The sequence below is a fragment of the Girardinichthys multiradiatus genome, chromosome 4, assembly GCF_021462225.1.
Source record: "Girardinichthys multiradiatus isolate DD_20200921_A chromosome 4, DD_fGirMul_XY1, whole genome shotgun sequence".
NCBI lineage: Eukaryota > Metazoa > Chordata > Actinopteri > Cyprinodontiformes > Goodeidae > Girardinichthys > Girardinichthys multiradiatus.
Genome location: NC_061797.1, coordinates 51368602 through 51395728, shown reverse-complemented (window position 1 = coordinate 51395728; position 27127 = coordinate 51368602). Strand labels below are relative to the sequence as shown.

Sequence of the window (27127 nt, the reverse complement as noted above, 5' to 3'; positions counted from 1 at the left end):
ACTCTCCTGACCTGAACCCCATAGAGAATCTGTGGGATATTGTGAAGAGAACGTTGAGAGACTCAAGACCCAACACTCTGGATGAGCTAAAGGCCACTATCGAAGCATCCTGGGTCTCCATAAGACCTCAGCAGTGCCACAGGCTGATTGCCTCCATGCCACGCCGCATTGAAGCAGTCATTTCTGCAAAAGGATTCCCGACCAAGTATTGAGTGCATAATTGTACATGATTATTTGAAGGTTGACGTTTTTTGTATTAAAAACACTTTTCTTTTATTGGTCGGATGAAATATGCTAATTTTGTGAGATAGGAATTTTGGGTTTTCATGAGCTGTATGCCAAAATCATCCGTATTAAGACAATAAAAGATCTGAAATATTTCAGTTAGTGTGCAATGAATCTAAAATATATGAATGTTAAATTTTCATCATGACATTATGGAAAATAATGAACTTTATCACAATATGCTAATATTTTGAGAAGGACCTGTAATTGTTTGTTACTGTCTTGACCTGTCCTGGTTTGGGGATGAGCCAAACCACAGAGTTAGCGACGAATACAGGCCATCATTCAGGACAGAATGAATCATGGCCATGTAGAAGATGACCAGCAGCTCCAGTGAAATAAGGTTCTTCCTGATTTGCTGCAGGAATTTCAATTCAATTCAGTTTATTTATATAGCGCCAATTCACAGTACATGTTGTCTCAAGGCACTTCACTAAAGTCAGGTTCATACATTCCAATTAATCCTAATCATTGAACAGTTCAGTCAGATTCAGTTATTTATTCAAATTGGATAAAAAGTTTTTCTGTCTAAGGAAACCCAGCAGATTGCATCCGGAGAAGCACTGATCCAGGAGTACTTTCTATGGGAAGGAAAAGTAAATGTTAATGGATGTAGCTCCTTTAGTCGTTTCATCTAGAAAGAAAGAACAGATAAACTCTGAGCCAGTTTTCAAGGTTAGAGTCTGAAAGAGAGCACATAGAGCTAGTCACAGTAGAAGCTCAGTCAGTAGCCATGTCTAGGAGAGAGAAAGGGTTAAACACTGAAAGACAGGACCATGTGGATCATCGGTAGAAGGTGAGCATTAAGTTGTTGCCAGCAGGAGCTTGGATGATGCCCCTCTCCAGAAAGGTGTCACAGGTAGACACAGAGTCAGGCCAGGTGTAGCTTCTAGGAAGAGAAAAGAGAGAACAAAGTTAAAAGCTGAAATAACAGCAAATAATGCACAATTGGAGAGTAGTATGAGAATGTAGCGAAGAGGGTGAAAGTGGTCATTATGTCCTCCAGCAGCCTAAGCCTATAGCAGCATAACTACAGAGATAGTTTCAGTTCAGTTTATTTATTTATATAGCGCTTATTTACAACAATGTCGTCTCAAGGAACCCCACAAAGGGTCCGGAACGGCACGGGGCCGGCGGGGAGGCCAGACCAAACCACCGAGTGCCAGAGCCCGGCCACCCCAGAATGGGCCACGTGTAGGAGTACTAAGTAAAATAATAAACTGATAAAATTTGTCCATCTAGAGCCCACTGATGGTCATTGTTCTACTAAAAACCACAAGGATTGGGATACCTCTCTCTGTCAGACTGATTATAACCATTGGAAAAGAGAAGGGGTCATACAGGTAGCAGAAATGGAGGGTGTGTTTGCACCTCAACCAAAACTGAGCTGGTTTAGGCTAAATCTGACTCCCCCTTACTCCATCCAACAAGAAGGGAGGAAGACAGAGGTAAAAAATAAGGAAGATAGCTCAGGATAAACTAAGCCACTCTAACTATAAGCTTTATCAAAAAGGAAAGTTTTAAGCCTAGCCTTAAAAGTAGACAGGGTGTCTGCCTCATGGACTAAAACTGGGAGCTGGTTCCACAAGAGAGGAGCCTGATAACTAAAGGATCTGCCTCCCATTCTACTTCTAGAGACTCTAGGAACCACCAGTCTCTGTGCAGTCTCTGCTGGGACTTCTTCTGAACATTGTGTTTGTGTGAGTTCCTAGGAACCAGAAGAGATCCACAGTAGACACAGTGTTGTTGAGGGTGGTGAGTGGAGGCAATTAGGGGCTGTTCTCCGGAGGTCCACCGTTATCTCCACAATCTTGAGTGGGTTAAGCTCAAGGTGGTTCTGACCACACCAGTGGAGCAGCTGTTTCACCTTCTGTCTGTGTGAAGACTTGTCACTATTATGGATCAGACCATTGGTGTCATCTGCAAGCTTCAGGAGTTTCACAGACGGGTCCGCTGAGGTCCAGTCATTTGTGTAGAGGGAGAAGAGGAGAGAGAACACACCCCTGGGGGTGCCGGTGCTGATGGTTCTTTTGCAGGAGAAGATGCTTCCCAGTCTTGCGTTGTCAGACAGTCAGGAAGCTGGTGATCCACTGACAGGGGGAGGCCGGGACTTTCAACTGGATGACCTTCTGGTGGAGGATGTCTGGGTTGATAGTGTTGAAGCTGAAGTCCACAAACAGGATCATGGCGTACATCCCTGGGTGGTTGAGGTGTTGCAGCATGAAGTGTAGTCCCAAGTTGACTGCATCATCTACCGACCTGTTTTCCTGGTAGGCAAACTGCAGGAGGTCCAGCAGCATCTATGATGTCCTTCAGGTGCTTCAACACCAGACACTCAAAGGATTAAATGACAGACAGGCTTGTAGTCGTTTAATCCCGTTATGGTGATTTCACTGTAGTTTAGCCTTTATTTGGATTTTTTTATTTTTAATTTAGACCAAAATCTGCCAAAAATACCATACATGGATAGAGATTATAGTTTTCCTATCAAAGATTGGCAGAAATAAATGTAAGCTGTAACTAATAAATAAATTGAGTCTGACTTGACTTTATATGGGCCTTTTAAATCGGTATTAAAATGCCAATAAACATGTATTATTTTTTATGAAACCCAATTTAACCCAAGGTTACCCTCAGCCTCTCTTCCTCTTATCAGTTAGACTCTTCTTCCTCTTCGAATGTTTTGTTATCTGCCAGAACAGAGAAAACAGCGTGGCCTTCAAGGCTTCTCGGCTCTGTCCGAGGGGAAGGCTGCTGGATGTCAGAACCCAAACAGAGGTCTGCAGCTGAACGTATAAATATCTGCTGCTCCCACATCAGCTCTAATTTTAGGCAGAGGCTTTGTTCAACATCTGCTTTGATGTTGAAATGCTGAATTCAGGCGGGATTAACATTCAGAGAGCTAATTACAGCAGAGAGGAGACTGCAGCAGGCAGGCCTCAGTGTCTGAGGCTTCACCAGGGTTCATCGGTGTGTAGGTTTGAGGTTTTCTGTCCAAGTTTGGTGTGTGGTTTCCAAAATTCTGTTGAAGGAGTCCAGACATATTTTTTACCTTTTTACAATTTATCTCAGAGCACCAGCATCATCCTGCTGCTGCTTCTCTGTGGATTCAGTCGGTCTCAGTCTAATCCCAGATCTCATCCAAATAACACCAGGTGGTGCTCTGCCAAGGCTGGATCAGTTGCAGTGGGTCTCTTATGGAGACCACATCACCTTGAAATTATTTTTGGATTTCTAAACAAAATTTTAAGCGTTTGCTCTCCATTTTTACCCATTTTAAATAAAACAAAAGTCATCTATAGTTGTCAAGTTTTAAATACAAATATAAAAAATACACAACAAAGGGACGGACGGATGGATGGATGGATGGATGGATGGATGGATAGATAGATAGATATGTTGAATGGGAGTGTGTGGTTGAATTTATCAACTGGAGTTGCACAGTTGCTGCAATATTCAGCACCCAAGAGCATATAACATAGGACACCACCTTGGAGTACCATACACTCAACACAAAGGTAGGTCATCAGCGATGCAGAGGTTCAGGAGCCCCTAGGCAGATAAGGGACAGGGAGTCATGCAGGCACCGAACGTGGAGCTGCTGCCACTTCCCAGAGGGCAGTCTAAGCCCAGAACCAAGTCAACCTGCACCAAGCAGGAGAGTCGACACAGTTGTAGGTCTTCAGCGAAACGCAGTGTCAAGAGACCCCAGGCTAAAAAACACAGGGAGAGACTTAGGGCATTCTGGCAACCCAACCCCCGGAACCCCACCTGTAGCAAGAGCGCCCTGCATAGAGAAACCAAGCAGGAGAGACCCCCCAGAGCCCCCAAACAGTCGGGCAAGTACCAGCCCACTGCAGCAGTCTGAACTCAAAAGAAAGGGAAGGAGGGCACAGTAGCATTTCTAATGTAATTGCAGGGAACTTATTTTATCTTTTTACAGGCAGCATGTTGATCTTTCAGTCCGAAATGAATTTATTTGATCCTCGTATTTTAAAGCAAGCATACAAGTTTTCTCTGATCCTGGAAGAAATTTAAAGTCAGGCTAAAAAGGAGTGTTTGATTTGTCAGATGAACAGTTTCCAGCTTGTCTGTTGTCAGTGGATAAAAACGTCTCTGTGTTGTGTTAATGTGGCGGCACTCTTACATAATGTCCCTCTGCTTAATATAGCATCTAAGAGCCTCTGTGAGTATAAATACACTCGGTCAGGTTGGCTTTGAGCTGTCTGACAGATAATATCCAACAGTTTCTATAAAAACGTTTGGGTCCTTTATCGCAAAATTATGGCCTTAACGATGTTTACAGAATTTTCATACTTCTTATTGCTCCATTTCTCATATAAAAATACTTTAAAACTTGTGGTGCAGTTGAAAATAGTGTGCAGTGACTTTACTCCATAGACAACAGTATGATTTGAACAAAACGAGTGGGAACTCAGCAATACTTTGTAGCAGAAATGCCATCAAAAGTTTAAACAAGCTGCAGAATGCTGGAGATGCACTTCAAAATAAGAGCCTGCCTCTGTCATGAGTTGGATCATTGTACAAATAATCTTATGATGCAGTGATAAGAACAAAGCTGATGTGTTCTGGATTCGACTACGCACTGTTCGGCAGCTTCTTCATCCATGTGGCTCTTTCTGAGATCTTTGACCTTGTCTGTATTTCCCTCCTGCAGCTCAGATTGAAATCATCCCCTGTAAGATCTGTGGAGATAAATCCTCAGGGATCCACTATGGTGTGATTACCTGCGAGGGCTGTAAGGTAAGCTCCACCGTCTCTATATGTTCCTAAACCTTTGGATCTATATCTTCCTCATTTTCCTGACATCAAGTCACTTATTTACAATTTTCCAATCTACTTGTTTTATTTAATATTTAATTCTAATTTAATATATCTCAATTAAATTCAAACAAACCCTTTGTTCTATTATAGATATGCACAGGGACCTTTGTTTTAGTCCAGATGCACAAGGTAGATCATCCATCCATCCATCCATCCATCCATCCATCCATCCATCCATCCGCTGACAGGTTGCAGCCACTTTTTACTGTTGCTCTAGTGTCTCCCTCTTCTAATGCAGCCCTGGGCAACGGCCCATGAGTCCAGTTAGTTGATCCAGTTTGCGATATTCTTGACATTTGTTTAGTGTCTGGCAGGATTCAGTCTGGATAAGTATGGTTGAACTGTTGGCAGTTCAGGCATTAACAGAATCAGAGGGAACATGTTTCATGTGGACCATCAGTCGCAAGGTACTGGATCAGAAAGCCATCTCCTCAGCTCAATGCTTGGCTCTGATGCTTGATGCTCTGACAGCTGGAGGCTCATCTCACAATTAACAAGCAGGTACCTTAAGGAGATTACACGAGAGAGGGATGATGTTCAGAGCAAACCCTAAACCCAGTCATATTATCACCGGCTTAAATAATCATCTACTAGGATCTATTTTCTAATAACTAAAGTTCTTTGGGGGTATTTTTGTAGACTTTAGATTTTTGCTTATATATTTTCCATATTTTGGCTCTGGTACTTTTCATACAAGGTTTCTAGGCATTAAAATCATGCAACAAGAAGACAGACACAGTAAATACAGTTAATTTTAAAGTCAGGTCTTTTATCCAGGAGATTAGGATTAGTGTCCTAAAAGAACCATTTTAGCCAGATTGTTTAATCCTGCAAGTCTTTGTGACCTTCCCCTCAAGATCTTAAAATCTGCAGAATCAAATAAAAGAAACGATTCTACAACAACAGCTGAAGCTTGGGTCTGGTTCTAAAGAAAGATCTCGTCAAGTTTGAAGACCTATTTTCTTTCTGCTTTCGGTGGAGGAGGACGCTTTCTCTGTCTCTCGCACCCTCCCATATCTGCCCTGCTTCAGCTCTGTGTCTTGTCTTTCTTTTTGGAGCCTCTTTTTGCATATCTTCCAAAATTCTGAGTTATGGATTTGTTCAGCTGGTCTCTCAATGAAATTAATAACATTTTCTCGAGGAGAAGACAGGGTGAAGGGGAACCCTCTTGTCCAGACGGGACGTTTTTCTCCGGATACACGATGGACTCCTGGCAGAAGTGGAGGATGGTGTGTCTGTCGATATAGTCAGTCAAGGATGTCGAAGATGTGTATACAGGTCCTTCTCAAAAAATTAGCATATTGTGATAAAGTTCATTATTTTCTATAATGTCATGATGAAAATTTAACATTCATATATTTTAGATTCATTGCACACTAACTGAAATATTTCAGGTCTTTCATTGTCTTAATACGGATGATTTTGGCATACAGCTCATGAAAACCCAAAATTCCTATCTCACAAAATTAGCATATCATTAAAAGGGTCTCTAAACGAGCTATGAACCTAATCATCTGAATCAACGAGTTAACTCTAAACACCTGCAAAAGATTCCTGAGGCCTTAAAAACTCCCAGCCTGGTTCATCACTCAAAACCCCAATCATGGGTAAGACTGCCGACCTGACTGCTGTCCAGAAGGCCACTATTGACACCCTCAAGCAAGAGGGTAAGACACAGAAAGATATTTCTGAACGAATAGGCTGTTCCCAGAGTGCTGTATTAAGGCACCTCAGTGGGAAGTCTGTGGGAAGGAAAAAGTGTGGCAGAAAACGCTGCACAACGAGAAGAGGTGACCGGACCCTGAGGAAGATTGTGGAGAAGGGCCGATTCCAGACCTTGGGGGACCTGCGGAAGCAGTGGACTGAGTCTGGAGTAGAAACATCCAGAGCCACTGTGCACAGGCGTGTGCAGGAAATGGGCTACAGGTGCCGCATTCCCCAGTCCTGGGCTACAGAGAAGCAGCACTGGACTGTTGCTCAGTGGTCCAAAGTACTTTTTTCGGATGAAAGCAAATTCTGCATGTCATTCGGAAATCAAGGTGCCAGAGTCTGGAGGAAGACTGGGGAGAAGGAAATGCCAAAATGCCAGAAGTCCAGTGTCAAGTACCCACAGTCAGTGATGGTCTGGGGTGCCGTGTCAGCTGCTGGTGTTGGTCCACTGTGTTTTATCAAGGGCAGGGTCAATGCAGCTAGCTATCAGGAGATTTTGGAGCACTTCATGCTTCCATCTGCTGAAAAGCTTTATGGAGATGAAGATTTCATTTTTCAGCACGACCTGGCACCTGCTCACAGTGCCAAAACCACTGGTAAATGGTTTACTGACCATGGTATCACTGTGCTCAATTGGCCTGCCAACTCTCCTGACCTGAACCCCATAGAGAATCTGTGGGATATTGTGAAGAGAACGTTGAGAGACTCAAGACCCAACACTCTGGATGAGCTAAAGGCCGCTATCGAAGCATCCTGGGCCTCCATAAGACCTCAGCAGTGCCACAGGCTGATTGCCTCCATGCCACGCCGCATTGAAGCAGTCATTTCTGCAAAAGGATTCCCGACCAAGTATTGAGTGCATAACTGTACATGATTATTTGAAGGTTGACGTTTTTTGTATTAAAAACACTTTTCTTTTATTGGTCGGATGAAATATGCTAATTTTGTGAGATAGGAATTTTGGGTTTTCATGAGCTGTATGCCAAAATCATCCGTATTAAGACAATAAAAGACCTGAAATATTTCAGTTAGTGTGCAATGAATCTAAAATATATGAATGTTAAATTTTCATCATGACATTATGGAAAATAATGAACTTTATCACAATATGCTAATTTTTTGAGAAGGACCTGTATAATTGGATGTTTCATATCAGGATTTCTGCTTTTTGGAGTCAGCGGTTACCTGGCATATCAGGAAATTCGGAGAATGTCAGCAGCTGTTCTGGCCATTGTAAGGCTGCCTGGCATGTATGATGGGATCTTCAGAGCGATCAACACTCAGACTGAGATGTTACGTGAGCTGAATCGCAGACTGGATGTGATCCTTACAGGATCGCAGGCAGGTTGCGGTTCCTGGACTCAGGGGTGAAATGGGATAAATCTTGGAGAAAGTTGTTCGCTCGGATCTGGCGAAAGACCAGGAATTTGGCAGTTTGGATTTGCCTTTGAGAAGAACCAGCGAGACTCTCAAGGCTGACGGAAGATTAAGAGTCAGTTTAACCCAAATAATTATTGTTTTTCTGAATCTGGCTCCCCTGCACGGCCTTGATGGCTGGTTATCTTCAACTTCTCCTGGAAGTTATGTAAACATGACGCTCTGCTCCCTCCCTTCCCTGAGGACATCTGTGGACCTGCTCAGAACTTTGTGGCCGGTTGATGATCCTTCCATCGTATCATCAAGGACAATGGCCTCTGTGACAGAGACTTACTTTGCACACACACACATGCTCAAGAAAAACATATGCACCCCTTCACAACGCCTTCACCGGATCCCCGGCATGATGTTGTTTCGTAAACTTGTTGCTTCTTTGTGCTGAGGTTTTTTGCAATCTCAAACTGTATCCTGTAAAGGATGAAGTATGAAATATAAATTTTTTCCCCCCCTTTTCTTACCTAATGTGGCCTCTTTTCTCATCTACCTAAATGTGATTTCATTACTTCTCATTAGATTTTCAGATTTCTCAGAAGGATTACCAGCAAAAGCCAAATATTATTAGTATTTGAAAATTTGGACTAAAGCTGTTTTTACACCAATGACCAGAGAATTTTAGATTTCCTAAAAGGATTGTATTACAACTATATCATTCCATTGACATCTAAACATTATTAGTATTTAAAAAGTTTGGACTAAAACTGTTTTATACCAGTGACCTCAAGGATTAATATTATAATTTTTCTTCAAACACAACATGAATTTCTTACCACAGAGGACTTAATGAGCTAATTACCTCTATTAGAAAGATTGGATTAGAACCAGCTCTAACCAGTAAACCCCCAAGGATTATTAATGTCATTTGATTCTGTGTTTGATTTTCTGTATCATTGTAATGTTTTTCCCCATGTGCAGCGCTTTGAGTTCCTTGTTGCTGAAAAGCGCTATATAAATAAACTTGACTTGACCACTTCACTGAATTATAACTTGAGTTTCTTGTCTTTAATGTCAGGGTTTCTTCAGGCGGAGTCAGCAGAGTAACGCCACCTACTCATGCCCCCGGCAGAAAAACTGTCAGATCGACCGAACGAGCCGAAATCGCTGCCAGCACTGTCGTCTGCAGAAATGCCTTGCTGTCGGGATGTCCAGAGACGGTGAGACAGGCACACCACCTCACACAAAACAGTCTCATCAAACACATTCTCATCTGTTTAACAAAATACAGTATCCCTGCGCAGATTCCTGAGGTGTGGAGTAAACCATGGCTTGTTGTTCCCAAAGGTGCAAAAGGTCTTGGTCTGCACACACATGTCCTCACAGAAACTGATGTATGATGTCACCACATCAGTTAGTTGGTTTAAGTCAGTGGCTGAAGTTTCAAAAACAGTCCAGTCTGTGCATTCAAAGCAGGCCTGTAGCATCTGCTTTGATTCCTCAGTCCACTTCTTAACAGTGTGAACCTTGGGTTTGGAAGCTCTTAGTCTCTGTCTGTAGGTTGGGATGAGGTGGATTAGATAATGATCTGAAAAACCCAGAGCAGCCCTGGTAACAGCATGATATGAGTCCTTTAAAGCTGTGTAACAATGGTCCAGTGTGTTTTTATCTCTGGTGGGACACTTAATATGCTGTCTGTATTTGGGGAGTTCATTGGAGAGGTTTGCTCTGTTAAAATCTCCCAGTATTATGATGAAAGAGTTCGTGTATTTTTTCTCCATGTCTGTAATCAGATCAGCAAGATGTTTTTCAGCAGCAGAAGTTCAGCCATGAGGTGGAAAATATGAGCTGATTATTATAAACGAGGAAAACTCTCTCAGTGAATAAAACGGTTTACAGATTATGGAAAATGACTCCAGATCAGGACTACATGTTTCTCCAGCACTTTTACGTCTCTGCATCAACCTTCATTTATATAAAAGCAGATTCCACCTCCTCGCCTCTTCCCCGATAGCTCCACGCTACGATCCGCTCTGAACAGCTGGAAGTCCGGCATCAGCAGTGCTCGGTCCGGGATGTCTTCACTCAGCCATGTCTCGGTGAAGCAGAGAACCGCTGATCCACGGAGGTCTGAGTTTTTACCGGTGAGGAGAAGCAGCTCATCCATCTTGTTGCTTAGAGAGCGGACATTTGCCAGGTGGATTGAAGGCAGTGGTGTGCGAAGTCCTCTTTGGCGGAGCTTTACCAGCACGCTTTCCCCCTCCGGCCCTTTCGGCTGAGTATCCCATAAAGTGTTGCAGCTCCGCTTGCCAGGAGCTCAGTGAACCTCGGATCGATGAATGATGGTGAAAAAATCCCAAGAGAGGACTCTCTGATGTTGAGAAGTTCCTCTCTACTGAATGAGACCACAGTACTGTGGCTCGAAAAACATAAAAACACACAAAATACGCAAAGAAAGAGAGAGCGAAGCTCCGAGGCTGCCATCGTTGGCGCCATCTTGCTTTTTGCTTACTAATGGATTTATTCTTAATAAAACTTCAGACTCATGTTTAGACTCCACTGTTGAACTGTTGAAGGTGCATGACATCCTATTACTTAAACAGGATTTTAGTCTCCACAGATTGCAAAAAATAATTAAGCAAAGTAACACATAATAACATACCTCGATCACTGCATAACCTCTGACCTCTTTATCATTTAAATTTTAAACATTTTCCTTTTGCTTTTTGTCAGCAAAGTCAAAAGCATCTATGAATTATTAGGACACATTAAAATGAATGATATGTTAACACAATGATGTAGTATATCAACCCAGAGCATGTTATCTAAATACATTTTTGGTTTTTCAATCATATTTTACTGATTTATTGAAGTTTTTTAACTGATAAAAGCTGTAATCTTAAATTTTATGCCTAATTCTATAAACTAATGCCAGTCCCACTTAAATCTTTTATCATTTTAAAATTCTGTGAGTTTTTGACAGAGATATTCCAGTAATTGTAGTAATAATGGTGAATGTTTACTTATCCTATTATCTCTCTTCCTCCATCACAGCTGTGAAGTTCGGCCGGATGTCTAAAAAGCAGCGGGACAGTTTATACGCTGAGGTTCAGAAGCACCGGCTCCAGCAGCAGCAACAGGATCCCCTTCGGACCTCCCCCAGCATCGGCAGCCCCAGCCCTGATGAGGCAGAGTCTCTGTCCCCCCAGTACACTCTGTGCTCCACGAGCCTCACAGAGCTTTCAGATGACCCGGGATGCTACATGGACAGGACCTCACCTGACGGAGGATCTTTGACATCCAAGGTCTGTAGTTTTAACTCTTAACACTTACAAAATGACTTGATAACCAATCATTTCTACATCAGTTATGTTACCCATAAACAGGCAGAGTCTGGAGGAGCAGACAGAGGATGTGAGGGTTTCTACCTGGATATTCATCCGTCTCCGGATCAGTCCGGCCTGGATCTCAATGGAATCAAACCAGAACCGCTGAGCGACTACGGACACAGTGACGAGTTCTTCCCATACTGTTCCTTCAGCAACGGCGAGGCATCTCCCACCGTGGCTGAACATGGTGAGTTTAAACAAGATCATCTCAGAAAATCTTCCAGAAACAAGTAAATGATACAGTCATGGCCAGGGTGATCAGATGCAGGATACACCTACTTTCATATAAATCATGCCATCAGCAGACTTGTTGCTGTAAAAGGCAACCACATGCTGAAATCATCTTCTTCATGAGTTCAACAATTGTTACCTCCATAAATCAGCATGCAGCCACCATCACTTTGTACCAAAAAGGGTCATGATGGAGAAAACAAGATCAAGTAGCAGAAATGAGCATTGTCTGTAGGGTGACTGGGCTCTGCAGGACCTCAGATTGTTCCTCCACATTAATGAAGTCAGTTTGCCTCCTGAACACCTCCTTTGGAAGATTTTATGAGCAGATCCAACCTGGAGGAGACCCAAGGAAAGATCAAGCTCTTGTATAACCATTCTGCTATTTGAATGCCTTTCAATGCCGAAATAGACCTGCAGAGTGTTACTGGGTAGACAGATGTCTGGGTTTGCCCTATGGACCTGTTACCTCCTCAGCCCAATTGTGGACAAGGAAAAAGATGCGGACAGACGGATGGACGGACTCTGTGGTCCTTCTTAACAGTGCGTTCACACCAGACCTTTAGTATGCTTTGTACCATTGCCAGAGTCCGGTTTCTGGTGCCGATGTAAATCCATCCCTTAAACCGTCCAGAGAACAGTACCCTGGCATGGTTACAGCTGCCGGTCTCGGCCCAGTTTATCCGGACCCTGGTTTGCTTGCAGTGTGAATGTGCCTGAGTCTCAGGTTGGGCTCCAACTGTGATCTCCATCATCAGACTGTTGAAACAACAGGCTCCATTCCAGGCTGCATGTGTGACACTCTGAGAAATGGAGAAACAAAGATCTATAAAATGTGCTGCAAGGTTGTCTGCAGCTACAGGGGGAAACAAACAGAGAGGATGAGGAAATCTGCTGAAAGAGGCGAAGCAGAAAGAAGCAAAATAAAAGCGACAGAATAAGAAGTCACAGAGGAAAGGAAAAAAGAGCAAAGATGCTGACTGTGGGGCAAACAGAGACAGTAGGTGGTTTAAAATAGCAGGAGGTTGGAAACTCATCTTCAGAGCTCATTAAAATCTCTGTGTGGTAATTAGTTATCTGTTAATTAGGACCAACTGGGACGTGGCTGGACGTTCGTTTGGGGAAATTATCTTTTTTTTATTTTCCCAGGAGATTTACTGCATGATAACCCCCAAAACTTACAAACCCATTCAACCCATTATCATCTGGCTGAAGCTTGGAGTCTCTCTCTGTCGTTTATTATCATTAATTAAAAGCAACATTATGAAGCTCGAAGAACTAACTTTGTTGCTGATAAAGGGTTGTTTTTATCGAATTAACTGCAAAAACTTCATTTTTAGGCTCCTATTTTCACCCAGAATGAAAATGTGGTTTAAAGCCTAAAATGATGCTGAGAGGAATTAAGGATGTTTAATATGAAAAATGTCAGATTTTATTTTTTACGAAGATTTTCAAGGTTTTAAGCTTGAAACACACTGAGGGTCTGTCGAGGGTCTTCTTTGGACTTTGGCTGCATTTTCACTCTCCCACACAGCGCGAGATCAAGTTTTATTTGTTCATCAACTGAATGAAGGAAATACTGAACATCATGCAGAAATGTGTCAAATTTAAGCTAATAAGTGTTCGGGATTTTTTTCTATCAAACCTTTCCTAACTGGTACTAATGGTTGCTTAGCCCCAATTTTTTCTGTTTCCACTGACTGGAAGAAAAACCTGCTGGACCAAAAAAAGAACTGCTTTTGTCAGCAGGTGGAACCTGGTTTCTGGAGAGAAAAAAACAATCAAAAATATTGTGTTAATATTTAGAAATGGTGGCATGCAGCAGGCACTTTTGCACAAGTACAAAGGAAGTACAAATACAGGTCCTTCTCAAAATATTAGCATATTGTGATAAAGTTCATTATTTTCCATAATGTCATGATGAAAATTTAACATTCATATATTTTAGATTCATTGCACACTAACTGAAATATTTCAGGTCTTTTATTGTCTTAATACGGATGATTTTGGCATACAGCTCATGAAAACCCAAAATTCCTATCTCACAAAATTAGCATATTTCATCCGACCAATAAAAGAAAAGTGTTTTTAATACAAAAAACGTCAACCTTCAAATAATCATGTACAGTTATGCACTCAATACTTGGTCGGGAATCCTTTTGCAGAAATGACTGCTTCAATGCGGCGTGGCATGGAGGCAATCAGCCTGTGGCACTGCTGAGGTCTTATGGAGGCCCAGGATGCTTCGATAGCGGCCTTTAGCTCATCCAGAGTGTTGGATCTTGAGTCTCTCAACGTTCTCTTCACAATATCCCACAGATTCTCTATGGGGTTCAGGTCAGGAGAGTTGGCAGGCCAATTGAGCACAGTGATACCATGGTCAGTAAACCATTTACCAGTGGTTTTGGCACTGTGAGCAGGTGCCAGGTTGTGCTGAAAAATGAAATCTTCATCTTCATAAAGCTTTTCAGCAGATGGAAGCATGAAGTGCTCCAAAATCTCCTGATAGCTAGCTGCATTGACCCTGCCCTTGATAAAACACAGTGGACCAACACCAGCAGCTGACACGGCACCCCAGACCATCACTGACTGTGGGTACTTGACACTGGACTTCTGGCATTTTGGTATTTCCTTCTCCCCAGTCTTCCTCCAGACTCTGGAACCTTGATTTCAGAATGACATGCAGAATTTGCTTTCATCCGAAAAAAGTACTTTGGACCACTGAGCAACAGTCCAGTGCTGCTTCTCTGTAGCCCAGGTCAGGTGCTTCTGCCGCTGTTTCTGGTTCAAAAGTGGCTTGACCTGGGGAATGCGGCACCTGTAGCCCATTTCCTGCACACGCCTGTGCACGGTGGCTCTGGATGTTTCTACTCCAGACTCAGTCCACTGCTTCCGCAGGTCCCCCAAGGTCTGGAATCGGCCCTTCTCCACAATCTTCCTCAGGGTCCGGTCACCTCTTCTCGTTGTGCAGCGTTTTCTGCCACACTTTTTCCTTCCCACAGACTTCCCACTGAGGTGCCTTGATACAGCACTCTGGGAACAGCCTATTCATTCAGAAATGTCTTTCTGTGTCTTACCCTCTTGCTTGAGGGTGTCAATAGTGGCCTTCTGGACAGCAGTCAGGTCGGCAGTCTTACCCATGATTGGGGTTTTGAGTGATGAACCAGGCTGGGAGTTTTAAAGGCCTCAGGAATCTTTTGCAGGTGTTTAGAGTTAACTCGTTGATTCAGATGATTAGGTTCATAGCTCGTTTAGAGACCCTTTTAATGATATGCTAATTTTGGGTTTTCATGAGCTGTATGCCAAAATCATCCGTATTAAGACAATAAAAGACCTGAAATATTTCAGTTAGTGTGCAATGAATCTAAAATATATGAATGTTAAATTTTCATCATGACATTATAGAAAATAATGAACTTTATCACAATATGCTAATATTTTGAGAAGGACCTGTACAGCTAAAAGAATTGAAAAGCTCAATATGTTTGTCACTCATTTCAGAAAATAAAACTTATAGATACAAATAAAGATGTACAGTAGATATAGATATAGATCCATGCCACGTAGAGTGAAATGTTTCAAGCCTTTAATTCTGATTGGTAGTTTAGTTGAATTGTTTTAACAAAGTAAAGAGTTTGTTGATTGAAATATGTTTGACTTTGAGTTGACTTATTTTTATTAATAAATTCTTGTATTTTAAGAAATTGTGTGAATTCATTCCATATATGTGCAGAGTTTATGCTGTTCAATAATGTCAGAGCTCGTCTCACACCTTTCTATTTTGTCCTAATACCATCGCCTTACTGGGCTGGTATTCACAGGACAATCCGTAACAGACCCAAATATTATTTGATTAAATATTAAGGTATTATATTAAATAATATTTTCAGATTCATAGTCACAACAATGCTTAGGTCCGACCTAGCGGACTAATTCTGAACCGTGCTCGTTTTGTTCCAGATCACTTGGCTCAAATCATCTCCAAGTCTCACCTGGAGACATGTCAGTACCTGAGGGAGGAGCTGCAAGAGATGAGCTGGCAGAGTCTCCTGCAGGAAGAGGTGGAGAAGTATCAGAACAAGGTCTGTTTGCTCCATCGATGAACACAAAGATTTTCTGCTGCATCTTTAAAGTCAGAACAGAGAAGAATCAGTTTAAAAAGTTTAAGTTGAGTTGTACTCAATACATCCTGTGTGCTTCTGGACTCTTGGAGCATTATTTCATGAAGAAACCTCATGTAGCATGTTTGGGATCGACACCAAGTTTTTTGATCATGGTTTTATCTCAGTCTTTATCAGTCTCCCTTTGATGCAAGGTAGATCTGGAGACATCAACACCTTCACTGGAGCCTTTTTTATACCCTTGAACAACCTTAAACACCTATTATCTATTTCAGTGGAGTGTTCCATTTTAAGCTGTTTTTTGAGCTTAATGTGTCACTTTCTGAAACCTCTCCCTGTTCTGCTCCGTTTAGCCACAGGAGGTGATGTGGCAGCTTTGTGCAGTGAAGATCACAGACGCCATACAGTATGTGGTTGAGTTCGCAAAGCGTATCGACGGCTTCATGGATCTCTGCCAGAACGACCAGATTGTGCTGCTGAAAGCTGGTGAGGAACATCTTCTAACTCAATAGCTCCACATTACAAGACAAACTGGTCCAGTGATCTAATTTTATCTAAAATGAACTCAGATTAGTTTCATTCAACCCAACACAGTCATATTCTTTATAGTTTGATTCAGCTTCAGTTGGATCCAGTCCAATTCATTCCTAATTAGAATAAAATACAGACAAGTGCCAGCTGGTGAAAAGGTATCTATCCAAGAAAACCTGGCTGTTTGCAATGAACTGACAATTGTGGAACTCATCTGCCTGAGCAAGCATGTACTCACATAGAAGTTGCTCGGACTGGAGGAAACCTCCAGCAGAACCAAGCTCTGTAAGAGCGGCCATGCCACAAACTGCTGGCAGTCCTGAAACAGGAAGGAATCACAAAAATAAAAAACAAGGAAGCTCCAGGCCAGGAGTACTTTCTAAGGGAAAGAAACACAGAGAACATAAATGGTATCAGTAGCATTTGGCCAAGGGTAGCCTCAATATAAAGAGAAAACATAGAGAAGAAATAATTGTAAATAATTTGGAAGTGGAGAGTAGTATGATAATGTAGCGAAGAGGGTGAAAGTGGTCATTATGTCCTCCAGGAGCCTAAGCCTATAGCAGCATAACTACAGAGATAGTTCAGGATAACCTAACCCACTCTAACTATAAGCTTTATCAAAAAGGAAAGTTTTAAGCCTAGTCTTAAAAGTAGACAGGGTGTCTGCCTCACGGACTAAAACTGGGAGCTGGTTCCACAGGAGAGGAGCCTGATTACTAAAGGATCTGCCTCCCATTCTACTTCTAGAGACTCTAGGAACCTCATGCGCGTGTTGAGGTTCTACTGTTAGTGAACTGTTACAGAAACTCTGAATAAATAAAGTTTAAAAGCAAGTATTCTGAGAAATAATCATAACTTTTCTCTGCATGTGAAGCCGTTGCATCAAGGTTTAACAAATCTTTGTTACCCCAATAGCCTCTTGTCAGACGGGACTGACATCACGGACTTTAATTAGGCTCTTTATGTTCTCCCTGGCAGGTTCTTTAGAGGTCATCTTTGTACGAATGTGTCGGATTTTTGACTCCCAGAACAATTCTGTCTACTTTGATGGGAAGTTTGCAAGTCCTGACGCCTTCAAATCATTAGGTGAGTAGAGGATCTTACAACAACTATAACTCATATTTATTTAAATCTCTTCCTCTTTTAAACTTGTTTTACTCGTGGTGATTTTACCCATAATTTTACTCCCCATATTCCCTTGGCTGTAGCTGTGCAGCTTGCTGCCCTGCGAATTTAAAAGAGGACAACTTATAATTGGCTGAATTGGAGTAGTGCAAACTAAGATATTTATACGAACTAGAGTGAAATATGTAAATCGAAGTCAGTTTTATCAAAATAAAGCATCTGAATGTCTGTAGGCCAGTGACTGTTTAAGCAGCTCTCTCCTGTATGTTTTCGCCAGGCTGCGATGACTTGATCACGTCTGTGTTTGACTTCGCTAAGAACATGTGTTCCCTGCACCTTACAGAGGAAGAGATCGCACTTTTCTCTGCGCTTGTTCTGTTCTCTGCAGGTACATACTCTCACTTTTCATACAAACGTATCTGCAGAGTCTTTTTCAGCTGGATATACCTATGCATGGGCTTATCTTTGTGTGTTTGTGCAGACCGGTCATGGCTGCGGGAGAAGCTGCAGGTGGAGAGGCTTCAGCAGAAGACCGAGTCGGCTCTGCAACATGTTCTGCAGAAGAACCACAGAGACGATGGAGTACTGGACAAGGTACTCAAAAGAGCGCTTATTGAGTACCCAACATTAATATTTTTAATTGTACACTTCATCATAATTCAAAGCAGTAGAAGAAAAACCCAGAATGCAATATGAAACTGATACTATGCTGCACCCATGTGGAAAATATATGAATTGCAACTCTAAAACCCAATTTAACAAGGAAATGTCTGGTTATTTATCTCTGTGCCCAATTAACCAACAAAATAATCAGACATGAAGTAAGATCTAGTTAAAATAAAACATTTTAAAAGACACAATCAGCAACATGCTTAATGCTATGTGTTCAGTGTTTTTTCCCAACATGTATAGTTGGTTTGTACCACCTTATCCATTCAGGCTCAAATACATTCAAACAAGCCATCTAATATTTAGTTATGTCATGTCGGCCACATGCTTTTTGTAGCAATCAACCAACTCCTGGCACCTTTCTGGCTGGATGTTCGACCTCTCGTTGTGGAGGAACTGGTAGAGTTCATTTGAACTGGTTGGTTGCAGCTGGGAAAGAGTTCAGACGAAACATTAAAACTCCACATTAATGACATTCGTGCACAGGATTAATGAGTTCTGTCTGCAGCTGTATGCAACTGCAACCTCTGGCATGCAAACAAATCTAATGATGTAATCAATGCTGTAAAAACTGATATCCTGCGTTTTGTGCTCCCTCCTCAGCTCAGGTGTAAGGTGTTGGTGCTGCGTTCTCTGTGCAGTCTGCACTCGGAGAAGCTGTCGGCATTCAGAGCCGTTTACCCCGACACGGTCCGAAAACTCTTCCCTCCTCTCTACAAGGAGCTGTTTGCTGCCGACCTGGACGGGACTTTACACACCAGCAACACACCTGATATGTGAGCTCGCCTGCACCTGCTCCTCTAATGAATCACGTTGGATGCTCTGGTAGATCACTTAGAGCATTCAAGCGGAAACCAGATTTTCTTCAGTTGTTGCACTATTGCGCTGGACTCAGTATTGATGCAGGAACAGCAACAAGGGTGTCTGGCGCTGGAAACATGTGGACACTACCTGCAGGACTGCTGGTTACTTGGTATTTTTAATGAACTCCTAAATAACTTACTGAAGAACACATGTCAGAGCTACTGATTAGGACTAGCTATCCCATTCAACGCATTTTCTGAGATGCTTGAATTCTAAAACTTGAGGCTTTTATACAGAGAAAGACAACTTAGTTTTCATGTACATATTCTTAAGTAGTTTTAGTTGCATCAAGTATTTACAGGCTGTTCAACCATCCTCTACTTAAAAAAGAGTTGAGGTTAGGTGAGTCTGCGAAGGAAGATGTTTTACTCTGATCAGTATTGAAGTACAGCTGAAGGAGCTTCATATTAATCATTTTCAGCAGCTAAGATTTCTTATTGTGATAAGTGAAGCCTGGTAGATTTGCAATGGAGTTTCCAATCCCTGGCAAATAACAGAAATCACTTCACCTAATGCATGTTCAATTAAAAATAAGTCCCAGAAATTACACTAAGCTGTTTTATTGACCTGCTGGACAATCTGGCTCGGTAAACCAAACTGAAGAAAATGACATTATCTGTCATTTTTGCAGTTTATTACAACCGTGCAGAGAGTTTGATCACATTGAGCACACAAAGGTCTGGGAGTTATCGCCCCTCCTTCCAGCTGAACCTTTACTGTGTTAGTGACACTGAAACTGTCTGCACAATGGCTTAGACCCTGAATCTTTGCATACAAGGCATGCTTGGAGATTATCACGGGACAATAATCTTGAGTAAAAATAGTTTGTCATTGTTTTGCGCTATTGCTGTATTTACAGTCTAGAACATGATATAATTGCTTTAATTTTATATTTGATACAAAATTCAGGTCAAAAACAGCTACTTTTAGAAGTAGTTTTAATTATACCACCTGGTGTCTAATAAATAAAGACTGTTACACCTTTCCCTCATTTACAAGAAAGGAACATTTGGCTGTTTGGAAATTTTTTTTAGTATCAAAAAAGGTCAAGGTAGAAAAACTAAAGAAGCGCCATTTATTACTCTTTCACTCTTGTTGAGCTAGCTGTTTGAAAGCTACATTTGGTAACCTGTGAGCAGCATGTCTGTTTTATTTATGGAAAGCCATTTTGTGCATTAATCACAAACGCATCTGTACCACCTGGCATCTAATGAACGCAGCTGAAAACACCACCTGGTGTTCAGAAAACGTAAGCGTAAGCCCTAACTGTAAACTGATGGAAGTAGAAAGCAGGCCTATGAACCCCAGGTGGCGCTGGAAAGAGCGCAATCAATGTCTCCAACTGCTTGAGTAACTCAGTTAAATACACAAGTAGTACATATGGTCATTGGCACGCCTTGCTACATGTCATAAGTTAATAATAGGAAGGAAATACATATTTTACACATGAAGAATTGATAGACAGATTCATTGTCCATCTGCTGGTTTTCTTCACACACTCCCCTTTAGACGTTTCATTAGGATGGCACCACACAAAGATTCCAGGATCATGTCCTTGGCCAATCTAGAACAAGGATTTGTCCCGGATTTCCGCTTTTATCCCATCCTCTGCAGACCATGTCTGCTTCTCTTCAGCCATCCAGAAGATTGTATTATTCTTTTCATTAATGGTGGTTCTAGTTTGGCTTCCTCCAGCTAATTTCTCCCAGTTCAGCTTCTGAGTTTTCTGTCTCAACGGTTTGATGTCCTCCTCTGTCTACCTGGACATTTCCCGTTTATTAAATTTAGTTTGGACCCAGCTGTTCAGGATGGATAAATCTTTTTCAGCCCTCCAATTCTGCTGACAGCTCGCTCATTGTGTCCATGTTTCAGCTGCAACAGCTCTGCAAACTCTCATAAGCGCAGATTCATTTGCAGAATTAGACTTGTGCAGGTATTTGTTTCAGTAATGCAGATTACAGGCTGACTCCATCATTTTGCCTCTACTTTATCTTTAAAAAAGTTTTTCCAGACATTATAATTACATCTTTTTAAATTTGTACGGGTATATTTTGGAGACCAGAATGTTCAGCAAATAACTAAACTTGTTTTGTGTCAAATTAAACAGCAGACTAACCTCAAAGAGTAGAAATTTACCAGGGGTCGTACCATGTGTTCTCTTAAATCTGGCATTACGTATTTTTCTCTCTGCAGATCTTTATGCAAAAACTAATCTTAAGAAGTGTTTAGACGTGTACAGGTCGGGTGTAAGTCCATAAAAACTTTCAGTGAAAATGCAAAAGCTGCAAAGATGCACTAATTATTAAGCAATGAACATTCAGATCCATTCTGGATTGTTTTTAGGTTAAAAAAAAATCCAAGTTGGATCAAAATATTGTCAGTTTATAAAAAGTCCTCATGGTAAGGATTAAACATGTGTAGCTTTATAGTTTGGCATCCATCCCAGCTGCTCAAACACAATAATCTCATAATCACAAGCAGCACCACAGCAGAGCAGATCCTGCTGCACAGTTAAGTTGTATTTTAGTAATTTAATAACCTGCATTGCTGACAGATTACATGTGATGATGTCCGAACTGGAGCAGGTTCAAAATCCTCGGTGTTCAGCCAACAAAAACTTAACCAAATGTTTTCCTATATTTCTCCTCAAACACGCAGGCGAATAAATGACAAGGTCATCAAAGGTTTTATTCATTTTAGTAATTCAAAAAGTGTTTTTTTTTTTCAGATTATGGCTTACTGCTGATGAAAAAATAAAACCCAGGTTCTCTGTGGCTTGGAGACCATAAGCCTGTGGTTCTGCTGAGGTGAAGCCCAGGTTGCTTTGATAGCAGTCTTCAGGTGATCTGCATTGTTGGGTCTGGTGTCTCTCATCTTCCTCTTGAAAAAACTCAAAAGCTTCACTATGTGGTTCAGGTCAGTCTAGTTTGCTGGTGATACTATGGGGATTAAAACAGGTATTGGTACCTTTGACAATAAGGGCATGTGCCAAATTCAGCTAGACAATGAAATCAGCATCTCCACAACGTTTGTCAGCAGAGGGAAGCATGAAGTTCTCTTAATGTTCCTGGTAGATCTTTAAAGCAGCTCCTCTCCTGCTTTCAGAAGGACATATGTTGTAGCCTATATGATTGCAGCATGACCTCCAACACGGGTTTTGTAAACGTTGCTTAGGGTTAAGCTTCTCTGCCGGCAGAACTTGGGCTTAATAAAGAGAGATAGGATAGGTTGTACCTTTTCACCCAGATCCAGCTAAGAATAGAAATAAATTGGGTTTGTGCGCTAAACATTTACTAAACGCAACATTATTTTTGGAAATCTTGAAATCAAGAAGATTTTGTGTCAGAGCCTGCAGATGGCAGCGTCACACTCAGCAGCAAACCTGCAGCACCACCTGCTGGAACTGACACTGAAGTACCAAATCATTGTTTCTCCTTTTATGATTTACAAATCAATTTAATTTATACCTTATTCCTGCATCTTTATTTCTTTTGTTAAAGCAAAAACATGCAGCAGCTCTCCACTCAGGTCAATAGATGTACTAGCAATATATAAAAGGTAAGCAATAAGCTGTAAAGAAATGTTTTACTCACAATCAATAAGCTCATAAAGATTTATTATCAGTCTTGCAATAAATGAAGAACCGCTAAGATATTTGGAACTATGTTAGATCCATTCATAATTTAACCAATTTACAACCTAAACTAGGATCCCAATATAAGTCCAGATTCTTCTTCGTTGATATAATTAAAGGAACATTATAAGACATGATTTTAAATTTCATTGGTTGGTAAATACTTGTGAATATGCAAAGAATATATAAAATAATTAGCAATTTCCCTAAAAATACAAACTAACTCATTCAAAGGTGAGAACCTCCCTTTAACAATGCACGCAGGTGGGTTCGTGATATTCTGAGTGTTTATTGGCATATTGTAGTATGTATGTATGTGACACAGCATATGAGCAACATTTTTTATTATAAGTTTCAGTTTTATGTAAAACAATCCATTTAAAAATAAATTACCACCAATGTTGAAGAGGTCCTCTGACCTATAAATGTGTAAACCTCAATAACTGTGATAATTCTACTGAGCAGCAGAAAAACCTTCCTTTTACAAATAATATTGACTTTTCCTATTTGATTTTGGTAAAAATATTGTTTAAATTTTATTTTAGGGTGAAAAGTCCTAATTCTGTATTTTGCCTGTTAATTTCCACAGCAGCAAAACTAATATCCCACAACCTTAGAACAGATGCCAACTCTTGCTATAGACGCAGATTAAAATACAAGTCATTGTTTCTTTAAAGGAATAAATGTTCCTTCAGATAAATTTGCAGTCTTTACTTTTGCAGCTGTTGTTTGTGTTAGTCTGGCCAGCTAAGCCAGGAAACTTGGGCTAAATTCACAAGCTTGCCAAAACTGGACAATAACAGCTCTGAAAAATCTTGCTTGGTGCAGTCGGCCTTGATTTCTTAATGAAGTAAAAAAATGAAAGCAAACATTCGTTATGCCCTGTAGCAACACTTAAGACTGGTGGTGGTATAGTGATGTGGGGATATTTTCATGGCACAATTTGGGCCCTTTATTAAAAACTGAAAACCATTTAAACGCCTGCCTGACTAGTTGAGAAAGCCACAGGGAACCCATCTTCTGCTTCCAGGAGATGTAAAGAATAAAACGGGCAAAATACATCATCTTTTGTACACACAGATGAAAATACACACAGCAATAGAGAGCTACCAAAAACAAGCTAAATGAGCTTGTTCTGTACTAAAGAATAAGTCAAATTCAGATGCCTGGGTTTTTATGTGCAACACTTTCTTTTTTTTCTCAACTCAGTTTGGACCTAGTCAGTTTATGAAACAATGATAGTAATGCCCAAATAATTGTATTTCATTGCCGTTAGCGTCAACATAAAGGGTGGCTTGTCCTCTTCAGGTTGGAGGGGAGTTCCTGCCTCAAGTGGAGGAGTTTAAGTATCTCGGGGTCTTGTTCACGAGTGAGGGATGAATGGAGCAGGAGATCGACAGACGGATCGGTGCGGCTGCCACAGTAATGGGGGCGCTGTGCCGGTCCGTTGTGGTGAAGAGAGAGTTGAGCTGAAAAGCGAAGCTCTCAATTTACCGGTCGGTCTACGATCCTACCCTCACCTATGGCCATGAACTTTGGGTCATGACTGAAAGAACGAGATCACGGATACAAGCGGCTGAAATGAGCTTCCTCCGTAGGGTGGCCGGGCACTCCCTTAGAGATAGGGTGAGGAGCTCGGCCATCCAGGAGGAGGCCCAGGGGACGGCCCAGGACACGCTGGAGGAACTATGTCTCTCGGCTGGCCTGGGAACGCCTTGGGCTCCCCCTGGAGGAGCTGGAGGAGGTGTCTGGAGAGAGGGAGCCCCAGCTAAGCTGTTACCTAAACAGATATTGCATTATTGTACATTTGTTTTGTTCTTTTACCAATAAGTTATTAAAACATTAAAATGTATAAATAAAGCACAAAGTCACACAGCTGGTAATTCAGACCACAAAACTAGACAAGTTAAGTTAGCTTGTAGCTGCTTGCTAACAAAAAAATACCAACTTTGCAGCATTTTTTTCTAAAAGTGATTGTTTCAAGAGATGTTGGGTACACATGATGGATGTCTTTATAAAGACTAACTTTAAATCAAAAGCAAAACGAATGCAGAACGCAAGCATCTGCACAATTCAATTGGCCCATTAGTGTGTTATTAACTAAATCCAGTTTGTGGATATTTAGCTAGTTCTTATTTTTTGTTTTTTTAATGGTGGAGGTCAATGTCAGCTACAATCCAGCCATTTTAAGGCATTATTTGTAGGCTGATGTTCTAAAAAGGACTATAATACACTAACAAAAGAGTGGAAACTTAATGAGACAAAACAGTAGGTCCTTTTAGACCTCTGGTGGGGATTATACTGATCAGTAATTACATGAAGTTTGAATTGGGCTGCAATATTTTAGAAAATATTGTGATGGCAGTATCTGTTGCACAAAATCCATATTTTCCTCCCTCCTCTTCTAACTCTGTCCAACAGACTGAATGTAATATGAGCATGCAAAGTAATTCCTGACACTTGGAAAATTTAACCCAACAAATGCATTCCAAACAGTTCATTATGAGATTAATATTGCACAAACTGACAATATCTCTGATGTATTGTGCTGAGTGAATTTTTCGCTGTAGTGTGGCGCTTTTTGATTAAAATCTTCAGTGTCTTTGAGTTAACCTTAAGCACAGAGAAGCCACAAATCAATTCATTTTCCTTATTGGATCTGCAAGGTTACATAATTATAATTATCATGATTTTTCTGTAGTAAGAAACTGAAGAAATGCGACCAAGGTGGCTTTGGACTAAGAGTTTGGGCAATGGAATGTATTTTTAATTTTAAAGAAACTTTGATTCAGGTTGGATTTTACTGCCACATGTGAACGCTTGTGTTTAAAGCTGTCCACTTTATCTAAAATCGGAACAGGGTCTATTAATAAATGGAAAATTAAGGTTTATTTTCTACAACTATAATGCAATGAAACATTTTCATGTTCAAGTTTACATAATTTGAAATAGGTACATTGTGGGTTTTAAAATCAGTAAAACTGATCATGTGTTTTACCTCATGCTAAACATATCAACAAAACCGTGAGATATTTGCAGGCAACTGCTGGACATCAGTCAAAGCTTAACTGAAAGAAAGTAAAAAATGGCTGCAGATTTTCACTCTGTAATTTGGAAATGCATCTTTTCATTTTTGCAGAGTGATATCAGATGATCGCTGTTTTAAATAAATCAAATTTTATTATAGTGTTGCTATATTTGTATAACCGGAAGTTATTTCAAATGTCCTAACCAGACATTTGTCAGTTTTTCCTCAGAAATAATGAACATAATTTAGCCATAACTGAATGTCAAGCAATAATCAAACTTTTAATCTTTGACACTTGTGAATAGTTTTAAAAATAAGACATGTAAATGCAGATTCTTCTTTTATTCTTCTTTTATTCTTTCCATTTATTAAACTTTGTTTTGTTTTCTGTAAACAACCTCATAAGTTATTTTGCGCAAACTATAAGAAAATGCCAAGCATCAAACTGTTTATCTGCTGGTTTTAATGCATCATATTGTATTATATGTTGTTTATATGGACAGTTTTTGTAGTTTACTAACAGAGAAACCATCTTTGTGTTTTTTATGTGTATGCTGCAAGCTCATCTTTTGTTATCAGGGTATTAATTTAACTATGCCACTTTGTGTGTTTTATTACGATCTAAGACAATAAAGAAAAGAACCAGATTTCTGATGGTCTTCTTAGCAGTAAGTGGTATTATTTGTCCTCTAACATAATTACTGGCATGGTTTCATTCACTGGATCTAAATTGCGGCCAGGTGCTGCAGATCAAATGCACATAATTAATAGATGATCATCAGTGTAAGCAGCGCTATAAAAGCAAGGGTTTTGCTACTATGCTGCTCAGGAGCATAAAGGTGTGTCCTAACATCATGCCAATGTGGAAAGATGGCAGGAATAACTTTAAAGAAGCAACTGTTGCTGTCCATCAAACCTGGAAGGATTAAAGGGGCAGTTCCATCATTTTAAAGAGAGAATAGGCAACATTTTAAACAGCTGCCGATCTTCCCAGGAGGACGTGAAAAACCAACATGGCAGCACAGCTTTTCAGCTTTGCATCTGAATGAAGCACAAGACTTATGTAACAATGTCCTTTGGACACATGAGACCAAAGTAGAGATGTTTGGCCAAAATGTTAGGAGAAAACTTCATACTGCAAGATCAAATACTGAAAATATAATTCAATAATATAAAGATATCATTAAATAATTAAGGTTTTATTTGCATATTTTAGCAGGTTTGTTGTGAAAGCAAATAGGATTTTACCAAAAATAGGGCACAGAGTATATCAGGTTCTGCCAAACTTCTCTTCAAACATCCGAATCATTTCTGCTTCCATCAC

The 27127-nt window shown here is 40.8% G+C and overlaps 1 protein-coding gene across 2 annotated transcripts in view; it reads left to right on the top strand.

Moving 5' to 3' along the window:
• Positions 1-23181, top strand: part of LOC124867575 (nuclear receptor ROR-alpha A-like) — a 109532-nt gene extending 86351 nt beyond the window's left edge. For both annotated transcript variants that reach the window (XM_047364093.1, XM_047364094.1), the window contains 10 exons: positions 4964-5049; positions 9287-9428; positions 11263-11513; positions 11595-11784; positions 15789-15910; positions 16303-16435; positions 17462-17569; positions 17886-17996; positions 18090-18202; positions 18881-23181. In XM_047364093.1, coding sequence (XP_047220049.1) covers positions 4964-5049; positions 9287-9428; positions 11263-11513; positions 11595-11784; positions 15789-15910; positions 16303-16435; positions 17462-17569; positions 17886-17996; positions 18090-18202; positions 18881-19057 — 1433 coding nt within the window. In that variant the 3' untranslated portion in view covers positions 19058-23181. The remainder of the gene's footprint in view (positions 1-4963; positions 5050-9286; positions 9429-11262; positions 11514-11594; positions 11785-15788; positions 15911-16302; positions 16436-17461; positions 17570-17885; positions 17997-18089; positions 18203-18880) is intronic.
• The last annotated feature ends 3946 nt before the right edge of the window (positions 23182-27127 follow it).